This window comes from Perissodus microlepis, chromosome 11 (assembly GCF_051167445.1).
Source record: "Perissodus microlepis isolate ML-2025 ecotype Zambia chromosome 11, ASM5116744v1, whole genome shotgun sequence".
Classification (NCBI taxonomy): domain Eukaryota; kingdom Metazoa; phylum Chordata; class Actinopteri; order Cichliformes; family Cichlidae; genus Perissodus; species Perissodus microlepis.
In genome coordinates this window covers 25,415,889-25,440,183 of record NC_140471.1, presented here as the reverse complement: position 1 = coordinate 25,440,183, position 24,295 = coordinate 25,415,889, and the positions used below count along the sequence as shown (strand labels likewise).

The 24,295-nt window shown below is 38.4% G+C and overlaps 1 protein-coding gene and 1 pseudogene across 4 annotated transcripts; both read left to right on the top strand.

Annotated features, from left to right (window-relative positions):
• The first annotated feature begins 627 nt into the window (after positions 1-627).
• Positions 628-17,057, top strand: cblc (Cbl proto-oncogene C). Of its 3 annotated transcripts, none has more exons than XM_084943577.1 (14): positions 628-808; positions 1,492-1,869; positions 8,022-8,168; positions 8,247-8,403; positions 8,709-8,830; positions 9,198-9,335; positions 9,422-9,509; positions 9,646-9,777; positions 12,216-12,401; positions 12,962-13,114; positions 13,336-13,382; positions 14,451-14,525; positions 14,691-14,746; positions 15,799-17,057. In XM_084943577.1, exons 2-14 carry the CDS (start codon positions 1,496-1,498, stop codon positions 15,927-15,929), a joined length of 1,806 nt encoding a protein of 601 aa, XP_084799703.1. In that variant the 5' UTR covers positions 628-808; positions 1,492-1,495; the 3' UTR covers positions 15,930-17,057. The 3 variants fall into 3 exon arrangements, with proteins under 3 accessions (XP_084799703.1, XP_084799702.1, XP_084799704.1); XM_084943576.1 differs by having other exon boundaries at positions 1,489-1,869; XM_084943578.1 differs by having other exon boundaries at positions 629-808; positions 1,489-1,869; positions 12,219-12,401.
• A 3,470-nt stretch (positions 17,058-20,527) lies between these two features.
• On the top strand, positions 20,528-23,097 carry LOC146378004 (trypsin-2-like; annotated as a pseudogene). Its single transcript, XR_014801629.1, has 4 exons — positions 20,528-21,076; positions 21,162-21,423; positions 21,785-21,918; positions 22,040-23,097. The product of XR_014801629.1 is annotated as a trypsin-2-like (transcript).
• Positions 23,098-24,295: the final 1,198 nt, after the last annotated feature.

The window sequence follows — 24,295 nt, the reverse complement described above, 5'->3', positions numbered from 1 at the left end:
TCTTCAAACTGTTTTGAAAAGCACAGCAGATGAGGTGTTAAGATTATGAAGTTTACATGTAATGAAATGTGCTATATAAACAAAATTGCCATTGTCATAAAAATTCTATAGCCCTGAAGGACAAGTTAAAATTCTGCGTGAAGTCACCCTGTTCATACGTGACAAAGGTTAAAGCATCATCTTAAAACTAGCAAACTGCCTCATGGTGGTGCTAGAGGAAAAGTCAGTTGATGTCCAAAATAAATGATAAACTTAATCTATGTTACATCAATCGATACAAAAGTTTGGGGGCAGTTGGTTTTTTACATTTTCATCCCAGACAGCAATATTACATAAAAATCTAATTGCAGAGTAAATAAATTTAATTTGAACGTTATACAAAGAAAACAGTGAGGTGAAGATGACGGTTCTTTGACCTTTGTATTCATTTCGCAGGCGTCCAGCTCATTAGTTACTTGTATACCTGTCTGGATAGTGACAAGTTTAGCTGCACTCTGCTTTCATTCTTAGTAAAAGTTTAGTTTTGAGTCCACACCTCTCTGTCTTCCTCCCTCCCTGCCACCCACCTCTCTCCCTCCCTCTGTTTCTCTCTCTCTCTCTCCCTCCGCTTGTCTGCCTGAGCAATAGACCAAAGAAACAAACCTATTTGGTTTCCTGGTTGCAGCAAGACAGTCAAGACGAGGGGCAGAGTGACATCAAGCAAGACAAAGGAGAAACAGTAATGTTTCAGGCCATGACAGAAAACATGTTTCCGCTGCGCTGACAGTAGATGCACTAGCTCTAGGACTGCATTGCTGCTGAGATGTTGGTAAGCAAGAGTACAGTGCTTAAAATCTGCTATAAATGTGTAGGGGTGGAGAGAGAGAGAGAGAGAGAGAGGAGAAGGGAGCGTGATGGCAGAAGTTTCAAATGTTTTGAGAGCTTGGTGTTAGCCTCAGTGCCTCTTTGTGTTTTATTTTTAGTGCTTTTTTTGGCCTCTAGTGTTGTAAGGTCCGTATTAAGTTAAACTTACAATGTAGAATTTGTTTTGTAGCACTTGTATTTTTGTATTTCTGAAAGACGAACACAGGAGTGAGTGAAAAATCAGTAGAAGTGGCTGTATTGGCTGGAAGAGCACACTTTTCTTTTCCTTTTTAAATGAAACGTAATTGTAACTGCTCCTATTGTCTATTGCTGGATAATGTAATGCTACTGGATTGTTATGGCTCAACAATGGATGCAGTTTAAGGAGGACAAGATGCATGCTTCTGAGATTAACATGATGGCACGCAAATATCGTTCTAAAGACAAATATCAGAGTGAACGCTCAAAAACTTGAACCAACCACTAGCTTCATTGCTTATGAATATTCACACACATTCAAAAATTGCGATTACACATGTCTTGACACAGCAGAACTGTAGATATTTATTGGCACACCCCCCACACACACACTCACAGACTCACAGACTGAGTTTTTGGTTGACTTCACCTGAAACCTCACATTAGCAGAACAATGGCGGCAGCAGATTTGGGCGCGTCCAGGAGCCCGAATTTGAGCTCCGGGCCCCCCACTCGTGGTGATCTTCGGCTCGTGGGCAAGACCCTCAGAAGACTGGATAAACTCCAACAGCTGTGCAGTACCCCTCGGCTTGGACTGAGAAATAGTCCGCCATACCTACCACAGCTGCTGTCAGAGACCTCAGTGCTGCTCATCCAGGTCTGGGAGCCTTTCCAAGGCTTCAGGACAGCAGGTGGACAGGTGCCACACGGAGACGAGGCAGAGTACCTGAGGATCCATATCAAAAACCTCTTTGATAAGACAGAGCGGGCTGTACTGCTTTTTAAAGAAGGACGGAGGAAGATATATGAAGAGACTTCAACTTACAGGTGAGAGGGCCCCTGGCTGGCATCTACATACACATACACAAATGAACACATGTAAGAGGGAAAGTTTGGTCTTGAAACACCAAAATGTTTCAAGACCAAGAAATTGTTTAGAAAACAAAGAACAACTTTTTTTTTTAAGAAAAAGAAAACTCTGCGTAACATACTCATTATTACATTTTTACTATAACAGAACATTGTGACATTTGTAAAATTAGCATTTGTTTAGATTACATTTATGTTTTTCATCAGTTTAACCAAAAATACAAACTCATCCTAGTTCCAGTCTCTTATATGTGAAAGCATGCACTTTTAATCAGTATTTTGGCCTTGTTCAGACAAGTGACAAGACATGTGAAGTCATCGCAAATAATAATAAATTTTCTTTCTTTATCTTTTTTTTTGGGGGGGGGGGAAACGACAGATTAACAGGTTAATCTGCCAAATTAAATTTCTGTTTTTTTGGCCCCAAAAATATGTTTTTCGATTTTCAGAGAGTAATTACGAAAATCCTCACTAAACTTTCCAGAAGTCTCACAGGTCAAATTTCCTTAACAGCAGCATATGTACGGAAGTAGGAAATCAGTTTCTGACCAAATTTTGGAACCGTTGTGTATCAAGTTGTTAAGAACTGAACATGTTATAAAGGTGATTGTCTGAAATGTTGGCCTTTGTCCGAACGAGGTCTGAATCATTGTCAGACTTCTCAAAAGCACGGCCTACCACGACGCCTCGATTATAGGGATGGTTAAGCTAAGGAGCCGTGCCTATGCATTACTAAGTGTAACGATGGCAGCCTGACTGAATATGGAAAAACTGACCAATAGCACTTATTTTTCACAATACAGCTCGGATATTTGTTTTATTATTTAATTAATCTTCAAGTAGTGGTCATTTATGATGCCAGTCATACATTTATATGTACCTATTTTAATTTACCACTTCTAATCACTGCTTTGTAGTGTTTTGCAGTAATCCATGGCTGTCAGACCTGGAATATCAAGCTTTACTGTAGGCAGATACTTAATGCCAAAAGTGATGATGAAAGCCATTCAGTTGACGGAGATGAATTGGGTTAACTTTTCTTTGCGTAAAATTGTTGAAAAATGAAATTATTTAATTATCTAAGAAGGTTTTAGAACTTCTGTCAGATTAGGAAACAAGACATTTTTGTGGCATATTCCTGTATGAAATATAATGGAGTCATAAACGACTTTTAAGCTTGAAGTTAAAATACTGTTAAAATGTACCTGTACTTCTTTAAGACTAAAAGAGGGGCAAAAAGTCCGAGGTCTTATTTAATCGGGTATTGTGCAACAGTTGACCAAAATGAGATTAAATCAGTCTGTATGTGGCCACTGACCATGAGTTTGACATCTCCGCTTCATACCAATTGTCTTGCAAGTCACTGTAAGATCTTACATTCAAATTTTCAGACTTTCCATTTCTTTTGGTGCCACAAATGAAATCGGCCATGGCGATCCAAATAACGCAAATACCCGAGCTTTCCTAATCGAAGCAAATACAATGTGTTTTTAACCAGATGCCAATAAAAGAAATTGGACAGAAAATAATAAAAAGCAAAATGAGTGAACTTCCATCTGATATTATTATTGCCAGATTACACTACGATTCCTTCACTCTCAACCAGATCATTGTTCTCAAGCCAATTTTTTTTCCTGATATACCAAAGGAACTGTAAAATACGAAGACTCTTATCTCAATTTATGTCATTTGATCTAGTGTCAAATCTTGTGTAGAGTATCTAATGTAGGTGTTGTGGCTAGTCAATTTTGTGGGAATGAATTTAGGTAACAGAAACCATAAGAGTTGTGTCTCTCTAAACTCAACTTCTGCAGGAAAATTAAATAGACTATAAAAGAAAAAAGCAAAACCTTCCCCCATTTCTTCTTCCAGTATCCTGTGACCAAGGGTTTTATACCACTTATGCATTACTAAAGGAAAAAAAGTTAAAATTAAATATAGCCCATTATAATTGCCTGATTTAAAAGTCTTACTTGAAAGCAGTGATAGAGGTTTAAGCTCATCCTTAAACAAATTAAATGCACTGAAGAAAAAACTATTTTAAACAATCTATAGAAGCTGAGGCAAAATAAAATAAGACTTTACTCTTTGTACTTATATTTTCTGTTTGTACTATAACTTTCTGTCTGCTGTTTCATTCAAGTGGATATTCTGGAACAGCTTAATAGACTTACTTATATGTGGAGTGTTGGCTGCATTTTCCTGCACCTGTTTGGAATACTAATAATTAAGGTGGAAAAGAGCCAACCTTGCACTTTTGTGATGCTAATATGGGGAAACTAGAAAAAACAACAACAACATCCTTTGAATTTGAGCAGTGTGAGAAAGAGACTGTCTAACCTTGAGCACGATTTTTTGCCCGCATTTGCCTACGAATATACCAACCTGCAACTGGTGTTAGTTCAGAACTGAGTGAGCAAATAACTATTCTGTTGTCACAAGTTTAGCGCCCTGCCAAATTTGTTAGCTAGTGTGAATGCTGAATAAAGAAAAGCTGATTTGCAGTGTTCTCGGTGAGCACCAACTAAAATATAGTCCAATCTTTTATCAACTAGCTGGTGATGATGATTGATGATGATTTTTTTTTTGTTCTGACTGGATGTAGTTGCATTAACCTTCATGTGCTTTGATATTACATTTTAATGTTTTAGCTTTATTCCAAGGCGCTGGCCGGTTTGCTGTTGAAAAGCAGCGCTCAAAATTTGTGCAGCAACTGCGAAATAAGTGGAGTTTTGTCCTGGACGGGTCACTACTCCATCACAGGGTTAATATAGAGAGCAGCAACCAACTTAGCACCATTAGTTAAGCTTGCATGTAAACCTTTAACCGGTGAAAAGTAACTGGGGCGCACAGTAAAAATAGACACAGAAAGGTTCCACCTGACCATAGTCAGTTCAAACCACAAAAGTGCTTGAGGTGACACTGATCTACTAACTGAAGTAGCTCGGTTATATTATACATTGAAAAAATCTTTATTTAGCATGTTAAAAGACAAAGTTAATATACAAATAATTATATCAACATCAAAATTACAGTTTAAATATCATTCTTATCCCTTCTGCTGGTTCAGTTGGGGAGCTGGCTGTAACTCTATAGAGTCCACTGCATGCTGCACAATGTACGCTCAGTTCTGCTAAAATTTCACAGCCAGCAGCTGTTTTCAAAGATGATTTTCCCGTAGAATATGAAAATCACATAACCCATATTTACAGTTTTATGTCGTCATCTTCAAGAATCTCAAGCATGTACAACAGATGGCCCTCATACCACAAATCCTGCATGGTCAGTCATGTGGCAAGTTCACAAATTGTTATACATATTGTGGTTTAGACATCAGAACAAATCTCTTTTATATTCGTTTTTTTTTTTGGATTGTACTGCTACAGCTCATACAAATAAGCAAATTTTCAGTCTGCTTTTAAAGTATTTGACTGTTGGAAGCTGAAATAGCAGTTCTTTACATGAAAGTTCTGCCTGTTAAAAATTAAAAACAGAAGTGAGATCTAATTATTATTTGAGACGACAGAAACCAACAGTGGAAGCTTTAGCGGTTGGAAGATTATCATAAGCGAAACGCTGACAACTTTGAGGGTATCTGAAAGAAATTTAAGAAGCACGCATACAGCTGCAGCATTAGCATAACAACATAGGTAGTTCACACTTCTGTATTAACTTGTTGCACATTATACTTTTTTAAACATGTTTAAGGAAGCATTATTCTTATTTCACCAATCATGCAGTAAGTATTCAGACAAGTCAAATTAGCAATACCGACAATGTTATTGAAATAGTCAATTATAAGTATTATCAGCTCCTTACGCATGGTAAATGGCCTGTATTTGTATAGCGCTTTACTAGTCCCTAAGGACCCCAAAGTGCTTTACACAACCAGTCATCCATCCATTCACACACTGGTGATGGCCAGCTACATTGTAGCCACAGCCACCCTGGGGCGCACTGACTGTCTCGCCCAAGTACCGAGACTGTCCAAGCCGGGGCTCAAACCGGCAACCTTCCGATTATAAGGCGAAATCCCAACTCTTGAGCCACGTTATATCTAAAGAGCTCTAGCTACTTACTTATGATGCATTTAAGTCTGTCAGTTATTTATCTATTTTTTTTAAATATTTGTGCACTGTCATTTTGACTGAGGAATGGGCCTCGCATAGTGTTTTGTAGAACTACACACGACTATCAAATTTCTGAAGTGGAGTAGATTTATAATAGTCTTCCTCTGAATTATGGCAGAATTTATATTATAAAACAAGTAGTGGTTACCACATAGTTTGCATGTTGCAAATGGTTTTAAACACCAATCTGTATTCTTTGAAAAAACAAGAAACACTGATAATAGCTATATGATTATGATTCTAAATATTAACATGCAGAATTGTTTCAAATTGGAGAAATATTCCCATAGTGTTCGATGCAAGCGGCTCTCTTTCACTTACATACCTGTCAATTAAATCTGAAATCTTGCACCATGGAACATCTTGTTTGGTGCTGGCAGAGTTCAAAGGTGGTTACTGACCCAGAGATTACCTGAAGTAATTCTGTTTTGCTGCGTGATGCAAAAAAAAAAAAGAAAGAAATCAACAGTAACAAGGAACTTCACATCAAACTGTTTGAGGTCACGCTCAAGCTGGGGAGGAACATGCCAACACTGTTCAGCTACAAATGACACCAAATTACTATAATGCAAATTATTATATCTCATAATAAAAGGAATTAAAGCGCTTCCCCTAATGTTAGCTGATGTGTTTATGGTTCTATTCAGTGCAGTGTTTCTGTCTTTTGAATGATATTTTTAAGTACAAAGGCCCAGCCAGAGTGAGAGATGTGGCTTACACATTTCCTCCCGCCTCCTCCTCTACTATTACTCTTGAGTACTCTATTTAACACCATAGAGGGTTTTCTTTTTCTCATTGAGGTGGAAAGTCTATAACCACTTTCCACAATAGCAGATTTCTAAAGAATTTAAAATATTTCAACAGTTATGATTGCCTCCACAGTTGCATCATAAAAGTGTTAGAAAAGAGGAAATACTTTGTGTTACGAAATTTAGTTTCCTTAGTAAGTTTAAATACTCTAATTATTGATTGGGATTAGTGCACAGAGAGCTGAAACAGACAGTAGTGTTTTTTAGTCAATATAGACAATAAATATGGAAACATAAATTAAAGCCCTCCTCTACTTGTTCATTGTATTTATTGTAAAGTAAATAAAGTAAACAGAACTACAGATGCCCACATGTAAAAAGTGAAAGCATATCTAAATGTCCGTAGCTTCTGTGTTTTCAAAGTTCAGCAGTAGTACATGCACTAGCTTTTTAACACATTTTTATACATGTTGTGCTGCATAAAACACATGGAGGAGGACAGACCCTTACTTGTTAACACTACACATTATGGCATGCTTGAATGTAACATGTGTATGTGTGTGTATGTGGTGGGGAGGTGTTATTGCTGTTGTTGTTGTTGTTGTTGTTGTTGTTGTTATTTTTTTTAATATACTCCCATTTGAGAGTTGCACCAAGTTGCTTCTAGCAAAAAGAGAGAGTTTTTTGTTAACTAAACTAAAAGTTATAAATATGTGTAGCATCAAAATAAAACTATCAAAAATATCAATTATATTTATAGAAAGCCTTTGAAGTGCCTGAGAAGACTATTGAGACTGGCCTAAAGTGACACACTGGCCAATGGAACATTTTGTGGTATTTACAGACAAGCATGCAGCAGGCAGCATCCTGTTTGCAAGGTGGACTACCTGTTGAGCGTGTTTGATTCTGTTTGTGTGTTTGTATCTATGGAAAGTGTCTGTATTTCTTGCAACTGAAACAGAAAGGTAGTATATAACAGTGCCTATATTTGTGCACCAGTGCTAAAAGTTCAGATATCTATTTGTACTTAATGCAATTACATAAAGCTTTAGGAAAACTCATTTTAAATAGGAACACTGTGTATACTTGAGATTCACAAACACAAGGGTTTCTGCCTAGAAAAAGATTGTATTGCATGATTACTCAAACACTGTGGAGCAAAACTATAAATGCCATTCAGAGCAAGTTTCTGCAGCCAGAGCTTAAAGTCTGTGACGTCTTTCATTCTCAGGAGGAATTTGACCAAGCTGACTTTGTTGTTCAGTCACATGCTGTGGGAGCTGAAGGCCTTTTTTCCAGGAGGATGTTTTCAGGGTGACAAATACAGGGTGGCGTTATCTGCAGCTGAGGACTTTTGGAGGGAGTCATTTGGCGACAAGTTAGTATTGAAACATTTCTTAACATCGTCTTATGTGTATGTTTACATCTACCAAACATTAAGCATGTGTTCTGACAGGTGTATAGTGCAGTGGAATACCTTTAAAGAACAGCTGAGAAATGTACATCCATTTGAGGAAGGGATGGAATCTATGGCTCTGAAGTCAACCATTGACTTAACTTGCAACGATTACATCTCTGTGTTTGAGTTTGATGTTTTCACACGACTGTTTCAGGTAAGGTGAAAGTTTTGTTACTTTAAGAACCAGATGGTGTAGGAAATATGTCTATTTGCATTTTTGCTTGTCGGAGAATGGTTTGTTACCAGTAGCTAGTTACTGTAGCTTCGCACAATAGATGAAATAAGAAAACTGTACAGCACCGCTAAAGCTCATGTTTGTTCAATGAGAACAAATCCAAACACTAAACAGATCAGTTGCCCTTTTAGAGGAGATGACCGGACGGTGTCACTAACAAGGCACTGCAAAAGATTAAGGCATGCAGTATCCAAAATCAAATCCTCTTCCCTCATCTCTTTTAGCCGTGGAGGACTCTTTTAATGAACTGGAACCAGCTGGCCGTGACTCATCCAGGCTACATGGCCTTCCTCACCTATGACCAGGTTATAGCTCGTCTGGAACACTACCTGCACAGACCTGGGAGGTGAGGATTCATGCATCACTCAGAAAATATTCAAAAAATATGAAAATATGAAAAAGGTCTCAAGATTCTAAATATATATATAAATAAGAGAAGCTTTTCATTTATTGCTCCAATATTATACCTTTAGTTTTCTGGGGGGTTATTCAAGAAATGTTTCTGCAAACAAACATCAGCCATGGCCAAAAGTATCATGCAGTGCAAATTTTTTATTGCTATTATAGCTAAGAATGAGAGGAATTTAATTTGCATAACACCATTTGAAAATTGTGTAAAATCTTCTGCTGATATTTCTGGAAAACCTCAATGTCTCTTAATGTGGTTATTTTTCATTTTCTGTGTGAGCTACATGTTTTGCTTTTCCTCCCAGCTATATCTTTCGTCTGAGCTGTACAAAAATGGGGGAGTGGGCTATTGGCCACGTGACATTTGATGGTGCCATCATCCAGACTATCCCGGAGGACATACCTCTCTACCAAGCTCTGATTCAAGGCTTCAATCAGGGCTGGTTAGGGCAAATATGTACATTTCTCTGAATTACTTCTTTTGTTTATGTGTTTTTTCTCTAAGCTCTGTGCTTTTCTGTGCCTGCAGCTACTTGTACCCAGATGGCCGGGATGTGAACCCTGACTTGAAAAGCTTGTGTGAACCAGCCAGCAGAGGAAAAGTTAAAGTTACAGAAGTGAGTGGCTGCAATTTATATATCATTATCTATTTAAAGCGCACTAACTGCAGCATCTTGAACCTTTGCCAAGACAAAACGGATAATATCCTGAGATGTTGTCTTGTCTCTCTGACTAAATACAACCACCAAACAGGAACAGTATGAGCTTTACTGTGAGATCGGCAGCACCTACCAGCTATGTAAGATATGCACAGAGAGGGATAAAGACACCCGGATTCAGCCCTGTGGCCATCTCCTGTGCCAAACCTGCCTCACAGGCTGGCAGGTATGAATCCTCATCCACGGACTCAAAGGTTTCAAATCTGTAACCTATTTAAATCCATTCAAATTCACAGACGCATGTTCAAATATATCCCACTCATACAGAGACGTTGAAGGGAGACAGACAGTTACTGTAACCGTTGTTGTGTGTTCATTGGGGTGAAACAGTCTGGGCTGGCTGAACTAGATATAGTTTTTTAGGCCACGGGTTGGTCGTTGGTTGCAGTCCTGCTGTACTGTAACAATGCGGGTTATTTGAATGTGGTTTGGGGTTGGTGCAAAAAAAAGATTTCTCATGCAAACACTTTATTAAAATGTAGAAGTTATTTTAACTCTGAAAAACTACCTTGATTTATTTTTTTCCCCCCAGTATTCATATATTATCTCCAAAAAATAATATGGAATTATCACACTTCTACATGGCAGTGATTTTCCTCTTCCACTTTTCTTTTTTCTTTTTTTTTTTGTTTACATGAAAAATTATAGTCGAGCTTAGGCAATATCAAGTGCACCAATGCTTATAAAGCACCTGTAATATGTGCTCTGTTGAGCTATTTTTAGATTACCTATTAGATTTTATAGCTTGATAGCCAAGGCATGACACTCAAGAATCATCCTCTCATAATGTCACCATTATTTATTTGTTATAATAGAGATAATACAAAATAGCTCATAGCCTATTCACTATAATATAAACATGAAAATCTGAGGACAATGCACAGAATATCATGTGATATTGATGTTTCAATACACTTTACATTTGACCTCTTTAGATGACAGAAATTTCTCAGCCAAAGAAAATTCAGTCATCATGTGTACAGCATGTCCTGTATGCACTTCGTTTGTGTTCTTCCAGGGGGGCTTCCCCAACTTCCTGCTTCCTCTTTCGAGTTACAGAGAGACAAAGAAGACGTCCAATCAGAATTAAAGCTGCAGCTGTCAAATTATAGCTTCATGGTCTCTGGCTAGTTCTTTTACTCAGACAATCCCAGCTAGTAGCCCTTCACCTTTTCAGTAGGTGTTTTGTTTTGTTTGTTTTTTTGAAGGTGCAGAGCAACATGTCCTGACATTTGGCTCAGGACTTCCTGTGTGAGCTTAGCCTCACATCCTCCTGAAGCTGCATCGGTTACATTCACTATGAGAAAAAGTGTGCGCATGTAATGTGAGAAGGAGAAAGGCAGAGAGAGGGAGAGAGAGAAAAAGAGACTAACTTGAAAAGAAAGTTCAAAAAGCTTCATGGATGCCACACCACAACGGAAAAGTTGTAAGTTTTATGAGATTAAGGTTAAGCAAACTTTCTTTTTAACAGTAAGTTTACTTTACATAGACATGTAAGGTGTAAGGACCATAACCCAAAAACAAAATCAGCATTGCAGCAGCATACCAAATATCAGAACGTGTATGTTAAATTCAGTAACAGTTTGAAATAGAACATTTATAGACTACATGCATCATATTTCTGTAGTAGGAATGCTTTTACAGTGGCCCTGAATGTTTTTATTGATAGGATCTCGATTGATTTGTTGTTTGGAAACTTAAACATGAAGTTTTTAAGTCAGACGTCTCCTTATCTTGGTCTCATCATATCGATTATGTAATCTCCAAGATGGCAAACAGCATCACTGTTTCAAGGAAATGTCCTACATATCCTCTCATTTCTGTCCTGTTGCATGTTGCTAACTCATTCGTTCTGTCATATCTGGAGTACGGCCCAATAATTTGGCCATGAGCTGCTGATAAACATCTAGAAAAAAAACTCCTGCTGAGTATGCATTGCTCCTTCTGTACAACTGTGTGCAAGATGCATAAACCATTATCTTGGCATACTGTTCATGACAGGTTAAAGGTGTTTCTGTTAGTCATAAACACAGCTATAGTGAAATCTATGTCTTATTTCTTTTGTGAAAAATTTGTAAGTAGGGATTTTAATGACGATCATCTGACACAACAAAAGACTTCCGGGCAGTTAGATTTAACGTATGTTTGAACTAATGTAATGAAAAGAACTATTTTGTAGTGAGGTTCCCTATAAACATTAATCACTGTTAAAACTAGAGATGTACCAGCGTACAAAAATAGATAACATAGTATGGCGAGCAGTCCGTGTAATCATATTAACAAATCGAGGTCACATCAAAACCTGGAAAAACACAAAGGCTCTGTGCTATAGTAGCGGAAGCAAAAGCAGAATGTTACAACGATTCCCTTTTATGTTGAGGTGGAAAACCACAATCTACAGGGTCTGTTGAACATGGTATTTTCCACTATCTTTATCTTTCAAACAGCCAGAGGCCTTTGTCTTTGAAGACATGTTCAACATATTCCACTACATACTGTACAATTTAAAAGATATTAATCTGCTGAAGAGAATGGGTGTTTCTTCACATTCACGTGAACGTTCTCTTTTCCTCTTCCGATGATGGGTTGTTGATATTCATCTAGCAGAAGTCAGCTGGCCAAACCTGCCCATACTGCCGCTGCGACATCAGAGGAACAGAGTCCATCCTCCTGGAGCCGTATGTGCCAGTCAGCGATCAGGTGCTGGTGGAGGAGGGCGATGATGACGACGACGAAGAGGATCATGTGGATATTGAAGAAATGGTAAAGGAAATAGCTGCCCTGAGGAAGGTGTGTAAATACATTTCTGTGTTCCATGTTGTTTAATTTTAGCTGTGCTGTGCTAGCAAATTGAGTTTTTGGTCTGCCATCAACAGCCATAGTATGGCCTGCCATCGGGTTAAGAGAAAATAATTGTTTGCATGTATAGCCTCTAGCAGGTCAACTTTGTCATGTAGTTTTCATTCGACGTCATCGTTTGGACAAAATTAAATTAGTCATTAATCTTTGGTTAATAAAATAAGTACATGCAAACTCATTAGACTGCAATGTACCTTCTGCTTAATGTCAATACTAGTTATAGGATGCTATATATAGTCACATTACTTGAAAGCAACATTGCCCAAGTATAGATTCATAAAACCACCTTCACATCTTTTTGACTATACAAATAGACATTTGTAGTTCTGTGTTTAAATAGTTGTTATACAGTAAAATCCAGGCACCTTGTGTGCACCATGCATCCTCATTCGCATTTCTGCCACTTTAAAAGAAATTGTCTCTATTGAGTGATATTTTTTTTATTTATTATCATTTGTATTTATTTATTTATTTATTTATTTATTTTCCAGTTTTCCAGTTTGGACTTCCAGGTTCCCAGCTCTCACATTAGCGCTCCACCTTTACCCCCTAAAAGTAATACAATGCCACGCTGTCCCTCTCCCTCCGTCCAGTCTCAGACGTCTGAAATTAAGACACTGCCCAAACACTCCAACTCTTATTCGGTAAGTTCTTGCTGGCATTCGGGTTAGTTGCATATTCTTCTTGGTTATGGCAGCTTGAAAATGTTGCATTTGTCCAGTTCTCCAAGAGACTAAACTTTTAAAAAAAAAAGAAAAAAAAAAAAGTTAATTCATGCACAGTAATGAAAAGATTAACCAACTGCCGTGTGCATATGCGCAATAGCCGACGCCTGTACAGTCACTGTGTTTGTTCTCTCCTGCAGCCTCAAAGTAGCAGTGAAACGCAAAGGTACAGAAAACAGACAAACAGGTGAGCAGAGTTGTTATAGTTTTGTATTTTGTAATTAGTTTTTATTTTCATTCCATTTCTTTTTTAGTTCAGGTTAGTTTCTATCTCTGTCCAGAGTGGATCAAGTTTTAGTTGAGTTTTTATTGTTTGAAAACAAAAAAATGTTTTAATTTAAAAGTTTTAATTTAGTTTTTTTTTAGTCTCTTTATGTCTTTAGTCTCATAATTATTAAATTATGATCCTAAATTATGATCCTAAATCAAGATTTAGGAAAATCATTATACGTATTACAATAAAAACTTTTTTTTAAGTAGTGGAAAGTAGTAGTCTTACAAACCATGTCCAATCATTTATTGCAAATTGCCTCACCAGGCAAGTTTTAATAACATTTTTACCAACCTAAGAGATACTAAAACTAAAGATATTACCTTTATATTTCTACCTTAATTTTCTTTTTTCTTTTTTTTTTTCAATGTTACAATGTTTTACAATGTTTTTTCACACCTAGTTTTAGTTCTTAGTTTGATTTTAGTTTACTTTAATAACCTTGCGGGTGAGATCGCAGTAGTATTACATCAAGGTTCTCTGCTTGTATGCTAGAAAGAGCATTTTCCTGCTACTCAATTAAGATCCATGACATTCTAGCTTTATTTATAGTCACCTGGTAGTCTTCTTTCAGAGAAGTAAAAAGCTGCTTCTGTGACAACTGATGGCTTTGATGAACTAATTTTACAAACTACACAGGTTTTAATGTTATTTTCTCATTTTGTTTTGGAAAGGAAGATTTAATTGTTATTTGGCAAACAATATTTAATTAGAGGAATCATAAAATGATTAAAAATGGTTAGGCGACCTGCAAGCCTAAAAATAATTAAAATGTTTCTATGCTTTGTAACTACGCATTAAAGCCGAGAGGTAATTTTTAAAAATCCAAATGTGTCTGTTTTTGCTTGTTAGGTTATTCTTGATGGTTGTTCTATCTAGGATCACTAGCTTAGGTTAATGGAAAATACATTATTTACACACTGATTTATCAAATTTAAAAAAAATAACTCAGGTGATAAAATATATTTTTCTGTCATTATTTAGTTGTCGAACGGAGGGTTTACGCGGCAGTGAAGAGGAATACGCTGGTGAGCTGAGACCACGCCCTTTCTCTCACAGGTGATTGACTCCTGTCTCCACTTAAATTTCACAGCAATAAACAAGTTTTTGTTTTTTTTTATTCAATTTTGTATGTATGCATGTAGTGCAGTTAGTAGTCATAATGACAGGATGGTTCATGTGAAGCAGTTAATTTACTGGTATGTTTATGTGTTTGTAAAACAGCGTGGAACACCTGAGAGAAGCAAACTTTCCTTCCTCCTCTCAGAGAGCTGACGACAGTAAGTCATAGTTGTTACAACCTTCTTTCGTCTTCGTTTGCTGGGCGATGAGAGTTTGGCTCAAGAGTTTGGAGTTCGCCTTGTAATCGGAAGGTTGCCGGTTCAATCCCCGGCTTGGACAGTCTCGGTCGTTGTGTCCTTGGGCAAGACCCTTCACCCATTACCTACTGGTGGTGGTCAGAGGGCCCGGTGGTGCCAGTGTCCGGCAGCCTCGCCTCTGTCAGTGCGCCCCAGGGTGGCTGTGGCTACAATGTAGCTTGCCATCACCAGTGTGTGAATGGGTGCATGACTGGATGTGTAACGTGCTTTGGGGTCCTTAGGGACTAGAAAAGCGCTATACAAATACAGGCCATTTACCATTTACCATGCGTAAGGAGCTGATAATACTTATAATTGACTATTTCAATAACATTGTCGGTATTGCTATACAGGCCATTTACATACAGTAATGCGAGCAAACATGCAGAGGACCTTCCATCTTAAAACGAACTAAAGAAATTTCACCTGATGCACAAGAGTGGAAAACAGTTAGAAACATACTGAAATCATTCAACGCTTTGAACCACATGTTTTTTATGGGTGTTTCTCTAAAAATGAAAAACACATTAAAGACACACAGCTGCACTGCAGAGAAAAATAGGCCTCTTCAGGTCTTGAATGGGATATATTTGTTTGCTTAATAAGCTTTACTTGCTTTTCTTTATGATTTTTATTCTACATCTCAGACATGTTCACCTTGTCATGACAGGAAATTAGAAAATTGAACTCATACTGTTAAAAATAGTTTCATTTTTGACGCATTGCAGTACATTAGCATAATAATGGTAGCACCGAGATCATTTTTCTCAGGTCAAAACTGTGAAATTGATTTGTTTTGAATTCCCCTTAGGTGCTCTTATTTATTAGGTTTAGGTATTATTGTTTTAGTATTTTATCAGAAGTTGGAGATGAGATTCTATACACTTACATGAATAACGTAAGTCACCTTAACCCGCTAGACTTCTTGTGAATATTGTGCATTTCACGTGAAATCTCTGTTTGATTGTGTATAGGTGGAGTACCCTGGCTCGGACCCAACATCCCTGTAATGGAGAGAAGACATAAGGAAAAGGAGATGAGCAGACCAGGGCTCCGAAAAGACAAGTACGCTCAGGGAGAGATGAAGAGAACAATGTCATCCTGAGTGACAAACAACACGTAGAGTCAATAGACTTAATTTCATCCAAGAAATCAGCCTTTGTTGAATGTAAAAAATAATATTTAATGCTGCAAACTACCATGTGCATGCTGCACTGCTGAAAATGGAGTGTTTGGGACTAACAGAAAAATTGCCCACTGTGGCCTCCTACTGTTTGATAATTGCACTGCCATTAGCAACACGGTAGGTTCAGTACTAATTCCTAAATATAGTGTCACATTAGATCTTCTTTGGGGTTAAAGTATTTACTGACACTCTGAAACAGAAATTAAGGAGAGGCTTAATAATTGACAATGTGATTTTTATTAAATAATAGAAAAACCCTACCTCTTTCTTTAATCTGTAACATAAGTTTGTTCTTGTAAATGTTATAAGAGTAGAGAAGGGCCTCTATATTGATAACGCAGTTGTAACCCTTTGAAAACAGCAGATAAATAACATTACAGTCATTCAGTTTTACATAAAAGTGTTTCACAATTTCTTCAGATATGATATTTGACCTACATGCAGAAGACATGCTGCATGTACTTTAACCAGACTTTTTGAACATTTATTTCTCTCTCCCCGTCACTCCAAATAAGGGTCTTTGAGTATGTGTGAGTGTTAAGGTGCTGCAGGATATTGCTAAGCAAGCTGTATCAAGTACCTCCAAGACAGAGTCACAGAAAGACCCTTTCTCTGGAAGGGCAAAAGCAAAGATGCATCACAGAGGAACATTTCAATCTAAGAATAAGAGAGAACATTATTATGTACAGGTTACTGCTGTTTAGGTCATTCTCTAGTGAACAGAGTAACTCGGAAAGATGCATGAGAAACATGCACAGTTTGTGTGACTTCAGGCAGTTCAGACATGAACTATATTGAAAGTGATATGTAAGTGTTACTATATCTGACGTAGAAAGATTACCATCAAAACTGTACAGGAAATGATAAATGCTGAATTTATTCAGACATAAAGTGATACATTAAAAGGCGGTCAGAATAATGTGAAGGAGCTTTATATACATCTGTAACTGATTATAAATGCAGTAACCTGTAACTGATGCATTTTTGGTCTTCAAGTTTTATTTGATGTTTTTTTTTTTCATTAAATACAAACAGACCAATCAAAAATGTGTGTATACTAAGAAGTTTCATTTATTAGTTTTTTTGTCCAGCATGTGGGCGATGGGATCGGTACAACAACCTCAATCACCTCCGAGGGCTGGTAGAGTTTGGCCAGTGTGATGTCGTAGTCTAGAGTCTGATAGTCGTACCTGCACACACAGAAATATAAAATAAGCCTCAGCTGTTTGTCTGAAGTATTTCATCAGTGAATGGAAATATTAAACTGTGTCGTGTAAAAGTAAATCGCAGACAGGGCCGATCCTTTCTTTCACTCACTGAGGGAGCCAGGTGATGATGTCATTCTTCAGCTTCTCTGTACAGGCAGATTAAACAAGAAAAACAAAATCCTTAAAACAGATTATCTAAGATCCAAAAATTTGTCATACACCAACATGATCTTTTTAATGTAGTTATTTAGTTTATCTATTTTTTTAATAAAGAAAGTAATGCACAAACTCATGTTTCCAACACTGAGTACTTACTTGTACCAACAGTGGGCAACAGAGAGCATGCGCTGCTTGTTGATGAGCACACCATCACTGATGTGGTAGTCATAGTTCAGTGAGGCCATGTATGGTGATGTTCACACTCCTGCCATCTTTCCGAGTAACTGCCACTGTCGCACAACAGTTGAAGTGAATTTCATTTCAAATCTGTGTCATTACAACAGAGATATGTACATTGTATGTATGTGTGTATCTCTGTATTTTTACCAGCAAATCCAACCTTCAGCAGAGTCAGCAGTCTCATGGTGTCTGGCAAATGCCCAGAAGACACCTAGGCACACTCTGACTCATATTGCAATAGTCTGTGTGCTCCAACTATTCCTGCTCCTCCTCTCTTGCCTGGTTATGTTGACCCCGTCTGTATCTCTGCATTCTGCTCTTACCGCTTGGTGCTAAGTGTTCATCCAAATCACTTATCTCCCCACATTTAACACCTGTTTAAGCTTCTCACATAGGTCACTCATTGTTGGCAAGCTACAGCCTGGGATGGGGGTCCACTGGTGGATCGCGGGCCCATCTGGCTGCATCCCAGTTTTGCTGCTGATTCCGTGGGGCATCTGCTTGGCTTAACTTGGGAAGGGGGGTGGGGGTCTTTGTGTGTCGTTAGCAGGTGTGTATGTGTGTGTGCGTGATTGAGTGAATGGCCTTGATGTGTGTGTGCGTGTGTGTGTGTGCGTGTGTGTGTGTGTGTGTGTGTGCGTGTGTGTGTGCAATGTCCTTTAGACTTCTTGAGCTTGAAAGTCTGTATTTCATTCACAGCCTGAACTCTCGTATGGAAGCTTTCCTGTAAATTCTTACTGACAGTAATGATGTGCAATATTTTATAAAGCAAATCGTAAGACTCAGGAACCCCAAATCAAAAATTATATGCTGGCATTTTTATTATCGTATAAATTTCAATTAATTAACCCCCTAATTGCTAAAACTAGTCTGTATGTACATGTCGACATCTGTTACAGTGGGGCAAAAAAGTATTTAGTCAGCCACCGATTGTGCAAGTTCCCCCACTTAAAATGATGACAGAGGTCAGTAATTTGCACCAGAGGTACACTCCAACTGTGAGAGACAGAATGTGAAAAAAAAATCCATGAATCCACATGGTAGGATTTGTAAAGAATTTATTCGTAAATCAGGGTGGAAAATAAGTATTTGGTCACCTCAAACAAGGAAAATCTCTGGCTCTCACAGACCTGTAACGTCTTCTGTAAGAAGCTTTTCTGTCCCCCACTCGTTACCTGTATGAATGGCACCTGTTTGAACTCATCATCTGTATAAAAGACACCTGTCCACAGCCTCAAACAGTCAGACTCCAAACGCCGCCATGGCCAAGACCAAAGAGCTTTCGAAGGACACCAGGAAAAGTATTGTAGACCTGCACCAGACTGGGAAGAGTGAATCTACAATAGGCAAGCAGCTTGGTGTGAAAAAATCAACTGTGGGAGCAATCATCAGAAAATGGAAGACATACAAGACCACTGATAATCTCCCTCGATCTGGGGCTCCACGCAAGATCTCATCCCGTGGGGTCAAAATGATCATGAGAATGGTGAGCAAAGATCCCAGAACCACACGGGGGGACCTGGTGAATGACCTGCAGAGAGCTGGGACCACAGTAACAAAGGCCACCATCAGTAACACACTACAACGGCAGGGAATCAAATCCCGCAGTGCCAGACGTGTTCCGCTGCTGAAGCCAGTGCATGTCCAGGCCCGTCTGAAGTTTGCCAGAGAGCACATGGATGATACAGCAGAGGATTGGGAGAATGTCATGTGGTCAGATGAAACCAAAGTAGAACTTTTTGGTATAAACTCAACTCGTCGTGTTTGGAGGAAGAAGAATACTGAGTTGCATCCCAAGAACACCATACCTACTGTGAAGCATGGGGGTGGAAACATCATGCTATGGGGCTGTTTTTCTGCCAAGGGGACAGGACGACTGATCCGTGTTAAGGACAGAATGAATGGGGCCATGTATCGTGAGATTTTGAGCCAAAACCTCCTTCCATCAGTGAGAACTTTGAAGATGAAACGAGGCTGGGTCTTCCAACATGACAATGATCCAAAACACACCGCCCGGGCAACAAAGGAGTGGCTCCGTAAGAAGCATTTGGAAGTCCTGGAGTGGCCTAGCCAGTCTCCAGACCTCAACCCCATAGAAAATCTGTGGCGGGAGTTGAAAGTCCGTGTTGCTCGGCGACAGCCCCAAAACATCACTGCTCTCGAGAAGATCTGCATGGAGGAATGGGCCAAAATACCAGCTACTGTGTGTGCAAACCTGGTAAAGACCTATAGTAAACGTTTGACCTCTGTTATTGCCAACAAAGGTTATGTTACAAAGTATTGAGTTGTATTTTTGTTATTGACCAAATACTTATTTTCCACCCTGATTTACGAATAAATTCTTTACAAATCCTACCATGTGGATTCATGGATTTTTTTTTTTTTTTTTCACATTCTGTCTCTCACAGTTGAAGTGTACCTCTGGTGCAAATTACTGACCTCTGTCATCATTTTAGGTGGGGGAACTTGCACAATCGGTGGCTGACTAAATACTTTTTTGCCCCACTGTACCTGGATACTAAAGTCAGATATGAAAGATTTGTCCTTTCTTCAAGAAAAAAAAAATCTAAACATTATTTTGTGCAGAAAATACAATACATATAAAGTTGTGCTGGAGAAATGGCTTTTATTTTCTAAGTAGAAAACAAATTACAGAAATGATTGCTGTCAAAACATTTTATGAATGATAGTTCTGTTTGAAAAATATAGAAAATGCTCAAATGTGTCAATATTTGGGTCTGCTTTTGGTCATGTTTGTATAAAAGCCAAATGAAGTGAGAAAGAAACCATCTGTGCTCTCAGGAGCAGGAAAATAAAAGTAGTACTACATTGTTTGTTTTTTTTGTTTGTTTGTTTTTCCTGAATTATGGCAGTATGTACAAACACAGTAGTTGATAGTTGCTTAAAAAAAGGGGGGGGGGGGGGGGATCATTTCTGTACCTGGCACCAACATAAATAGAAGGTATGCAAATAAGACTGTCAAAAATAAGACAAAGTTGTGTTTTTTTAGAAGGGATATGTTGTTGACTTTAGTGGGCAGGTTTGTAGGTGGATGGAAAAATGAAGGTGTCCAGAGCGAGGGGTGGATGGAAGGTCACAGAGAAGCTGATGTATAAATACGGTGAATAACAGGTCAGTCGCATCCAGTCTGCTCTTGAGCAAGCTATAAGATGATTGGTCTGATTGTTTTCATGATCCTGGGCACTGCAGGTAAAGACTATTTGCATCATGCTCAAAGATTTTAGAGTAACACAGACTTTTAACTTTGATGAGTAGAACTTTGTTGTATTTCCTTCATATTACAGCTGCAGTCCCTTTGGATGACAAGATTGTGGGGGGTTACGAGTGTCCAGCTCATTCTCAACCCTGGCAAGTATCCCTCAATGAGGGCTACCACTTTTGCGGCGGTGCTCTCATTAACAACCAGTGGGTCATTTCTGCTGCCCACTGCTGGAAAATGTTTGTACCGACTTCTTGTATCTTAAAATTCTTGCTATGTGTGTCTAAGAGAACTGTAATAATTTAATTGTTACTTGCTTTTCAGACCCTCTACCCATGTTGCCATTGTGGGTGAACATACAATCTGGTATACTGAGGGCACAGAGCAGTATATGCCAATTGACGACATCTACACACATGAGAGTTTTGATTACTTTACCCTAGACTATGACATCATGCTGATGAAACTGAAATACCCTGTTACTGTGAACGAGTACGTCAAGCCTATTGCTTTACCCAAAGCCTGTCCCACACCCGTGTGGACATGTGCACAGCATCTGGATGGGGGCAGACATTCCCTGGTCAAGGTAAGGCCCACCTGATTTTGACAAAAAAAGGTTTTGAAAAAATTGACTTGCTTTTGGCAACATATTAAGAATTTTCTCACAAACCTTGGTAAATTTAAAAAATATAGTTAAAATGTTTCATAGATATGAAGACATTTGAACTAAAGCCTTCAATAATTAAGAAATCTTTTCTGTAGAAAGCTTGTTTTTGGCTTAATGTGATGACTCTAAACTCTAAAAAATGAATGCAGAGCACTTATTTTACACCAGTTTCAGAAGCCAGTTATTGTTGGCATGCAAGCATGATGTGGTTGTGATGCACACAGATGCTCTGAATACTTTAGTAAAGATAACAATCCCCTCTCCTTTCTCTCAACTGCAGAATTTTCATATGAGCTACATTGTGTAGAAGTCCCAATTCTGTCTGACAACGACTGTGAGAACTCCTACCCTGGAAGGATTACTGAGAGCATGATGTGTGCTGGATACCTGGACGGGGGCAAGGATGCTTGTCAGGTATTTTTACTCAGTTACTTGAATAGTATACCATTGAATAGTATACTCATTAGTAAACCTTAATGAGATGAGATGATGAACAAACCCTGCTCTCTTCTTACGCTTCCTCTCCCCTGCTCAGGGGGATTCTGGTGGCCCTCTGGTGTGTAATGGGGAGCTGCAGGGAATCATCTCTTGGGGCGTGGGCTGTGCTGAGCCCAACCTTCCAGGTGTCTACACCAAAGTCTGCTCTCTGGTTTCCTGGATCAATGACACTATTTCCCGATACAGCTAGACTGTCATCTCTAGAACTTCACGAGAGAAGGGAAAACAGAGAGATTGAAATTGAAGGAGACAGAGAACGGAGGTGGTTGTGGGTAGTGTCAGAAAGAAAAGCAGCAGGCTAAGACAGAGTCACAAGGAAAAAACAATCTGAGGGCACAATAAATAAAATCAGCTATTCTGCATCAATATGTTTGTATTTATTTGTAATGTTACTGCCACTTTGGCAAATGTCTTACTATAAGACATTTCTGTAATGTCTCATATTAAAAAAATGTAATTATTGTGTCAAAGTGTGGCTACCCTTTTACAATCATCAGTGACTGATGCAAAACTCAACACATAAAGTTGCTTCATTCAACAATGGAAACAGTTTTAATATTCAACTTATTTATGCATGCTTTTGATGCGGTTTTGTCAGAAGTTTTACTCCCCCACCCCCCTGTCCCGTTTGGTTCTTTTGCCATCAGAATTATTGTCTAAAGGCCAAGAAAGATGCCCAACAGATTTACTTTACCAAATGGTTAAAAAAAAAAAAAGAAAAAAGAAACAAAACAAATAGACAAAAAATACATATATCAATCACCTGGATCGCCTGTTGAGAAAGAAAAAAAGAGAAAACAAGCAAAAAAAGAGAGCAATATAATAAACAACATCATCGCGATGATCTATGTGAATATAACAGTAAATACTAAATATTGAAAATTATTGTGCAGCACGTAAGATTGAAAATTTTATAAAAAGTGTTTACTTCAACAGAAGATCTGGTGGCAGAAACACACAAGGAGATTTCATGAAGACCTGTAGTTGAAGATATAAGGCATTTTTCCAAAGTTTTTTTTCAAAACATGGGCCTTTGAAAAAAGTAATAGTTAATGTTAAAGTGTGCAGATGCTTGGACAAGCTTTACCTCCTGGCCGCTTATTTTGGGGATGCATTTTTTCCTCCCAAATATTTGTTGCCTAAAAAGCATAAAAAACAAACTTATTTACATAATTGTTATATACTATATAAAAAAAAGAAGAAAGAAAAAAGCAATTAATGATCATAGATATAAGGTGCAGAAAAGCCATGAGTACATCACTAGATCCTGTCATGGCAGGGTACGCCGGTGTGACCGAAAAGCAGACACAGAAGACTGATGTCCAAAAACAAAAAAACAAGGCAAAGCGAAACAAGGGCGAAACTAAACTAAAACCTAAACTAGGAAAGAACTAAACCAGCTATAAAACAACAGCAAGAGACAAGAACATGAACCTGAACGGGAACATGCAAAACATAAACGTGAAAAAATTTAAACATGAGCATGAGTATGAGCAAAAACTCTGTGACGTGACCTGACATGGCATGACCTGACAATAAGACAAACAAACGACCCGAAAAAGAACAGCAGAAGACAGAGGACTTAAAATCACAGAGCGAAAATGAGGGAAGTGGAAATACCTGGGGAAGCACGGTTGACACAAATGAACATGCCACCACATGTGAAATTAAAATGAAACACTTTGAACATCGAAACACCAGACTCTTCAAAAAAAACACAAAAAAAACAGGAAACAAAGAGAGATGTAGACATGACAACACAAGCTTGACAATTAGAACATGGAACACTGGGAGACACTAACACACCGGCATAACTGAAAGAAAAACACTGACGTCAAGACAAACTGCATAGACGACAGGAAAAAACATATAAATCAAGAAACATAGATTAAAAACTAGAATAAAACTCAACTACATCCTAACTAATCCTAAGGGCAGCACGGTGGCACGGTGGTTAGCGTGGGTTCTCTCCGGGTACTCTGGCTTCCTCCCACCATCCAAAGACATGCACTTAGTGGGGATAGGTTAATGGTTAATTCAAATTGCCCATAGGTGTGAATGTGAGTGTGCTGGCCCTGCGACAGACTGGCGACCTGTCCAGGGTGTACCCTGCCTCTTGCCCTATGACAGCTGGGATAGGCTCCAGCGCCCCCCGCGACCCTGAAAAAGGATAAGCAGGAATGGATGGATGGATGGATAAATCCTAACTAATAACACAACACACACCAATATATATATATAACATAAGAAATCAAAAATACAAAATAAACTCAATAAATTCTGGGTCACAGAC

Excerpts from the sequence above, each read along its gene's own strand:
- cblc (XM_084943577.1), top strand. The coding sequence starts at position 1,496 with ATGGCGGCAGCAGATTTGGGCGCGTCCAGGAGCCCGAATTTGAGCTCC. Across the intron at positions 9,510-9,645 it reads GAAAAGTTAAAGTTACAGAA|GAACAGTATGAGCTTTACTG; the intron begins GTGAGTGGCTGC and ends ACCACCAAACAG. Across the intron at positions 14,747-15,798 it reads CTCTCAGAGAGCTGACGACA|GTGGAGTACCCTGGCTCGGA; the intron begins GTAAGTCATAGT and ends GATTGTGTATAG.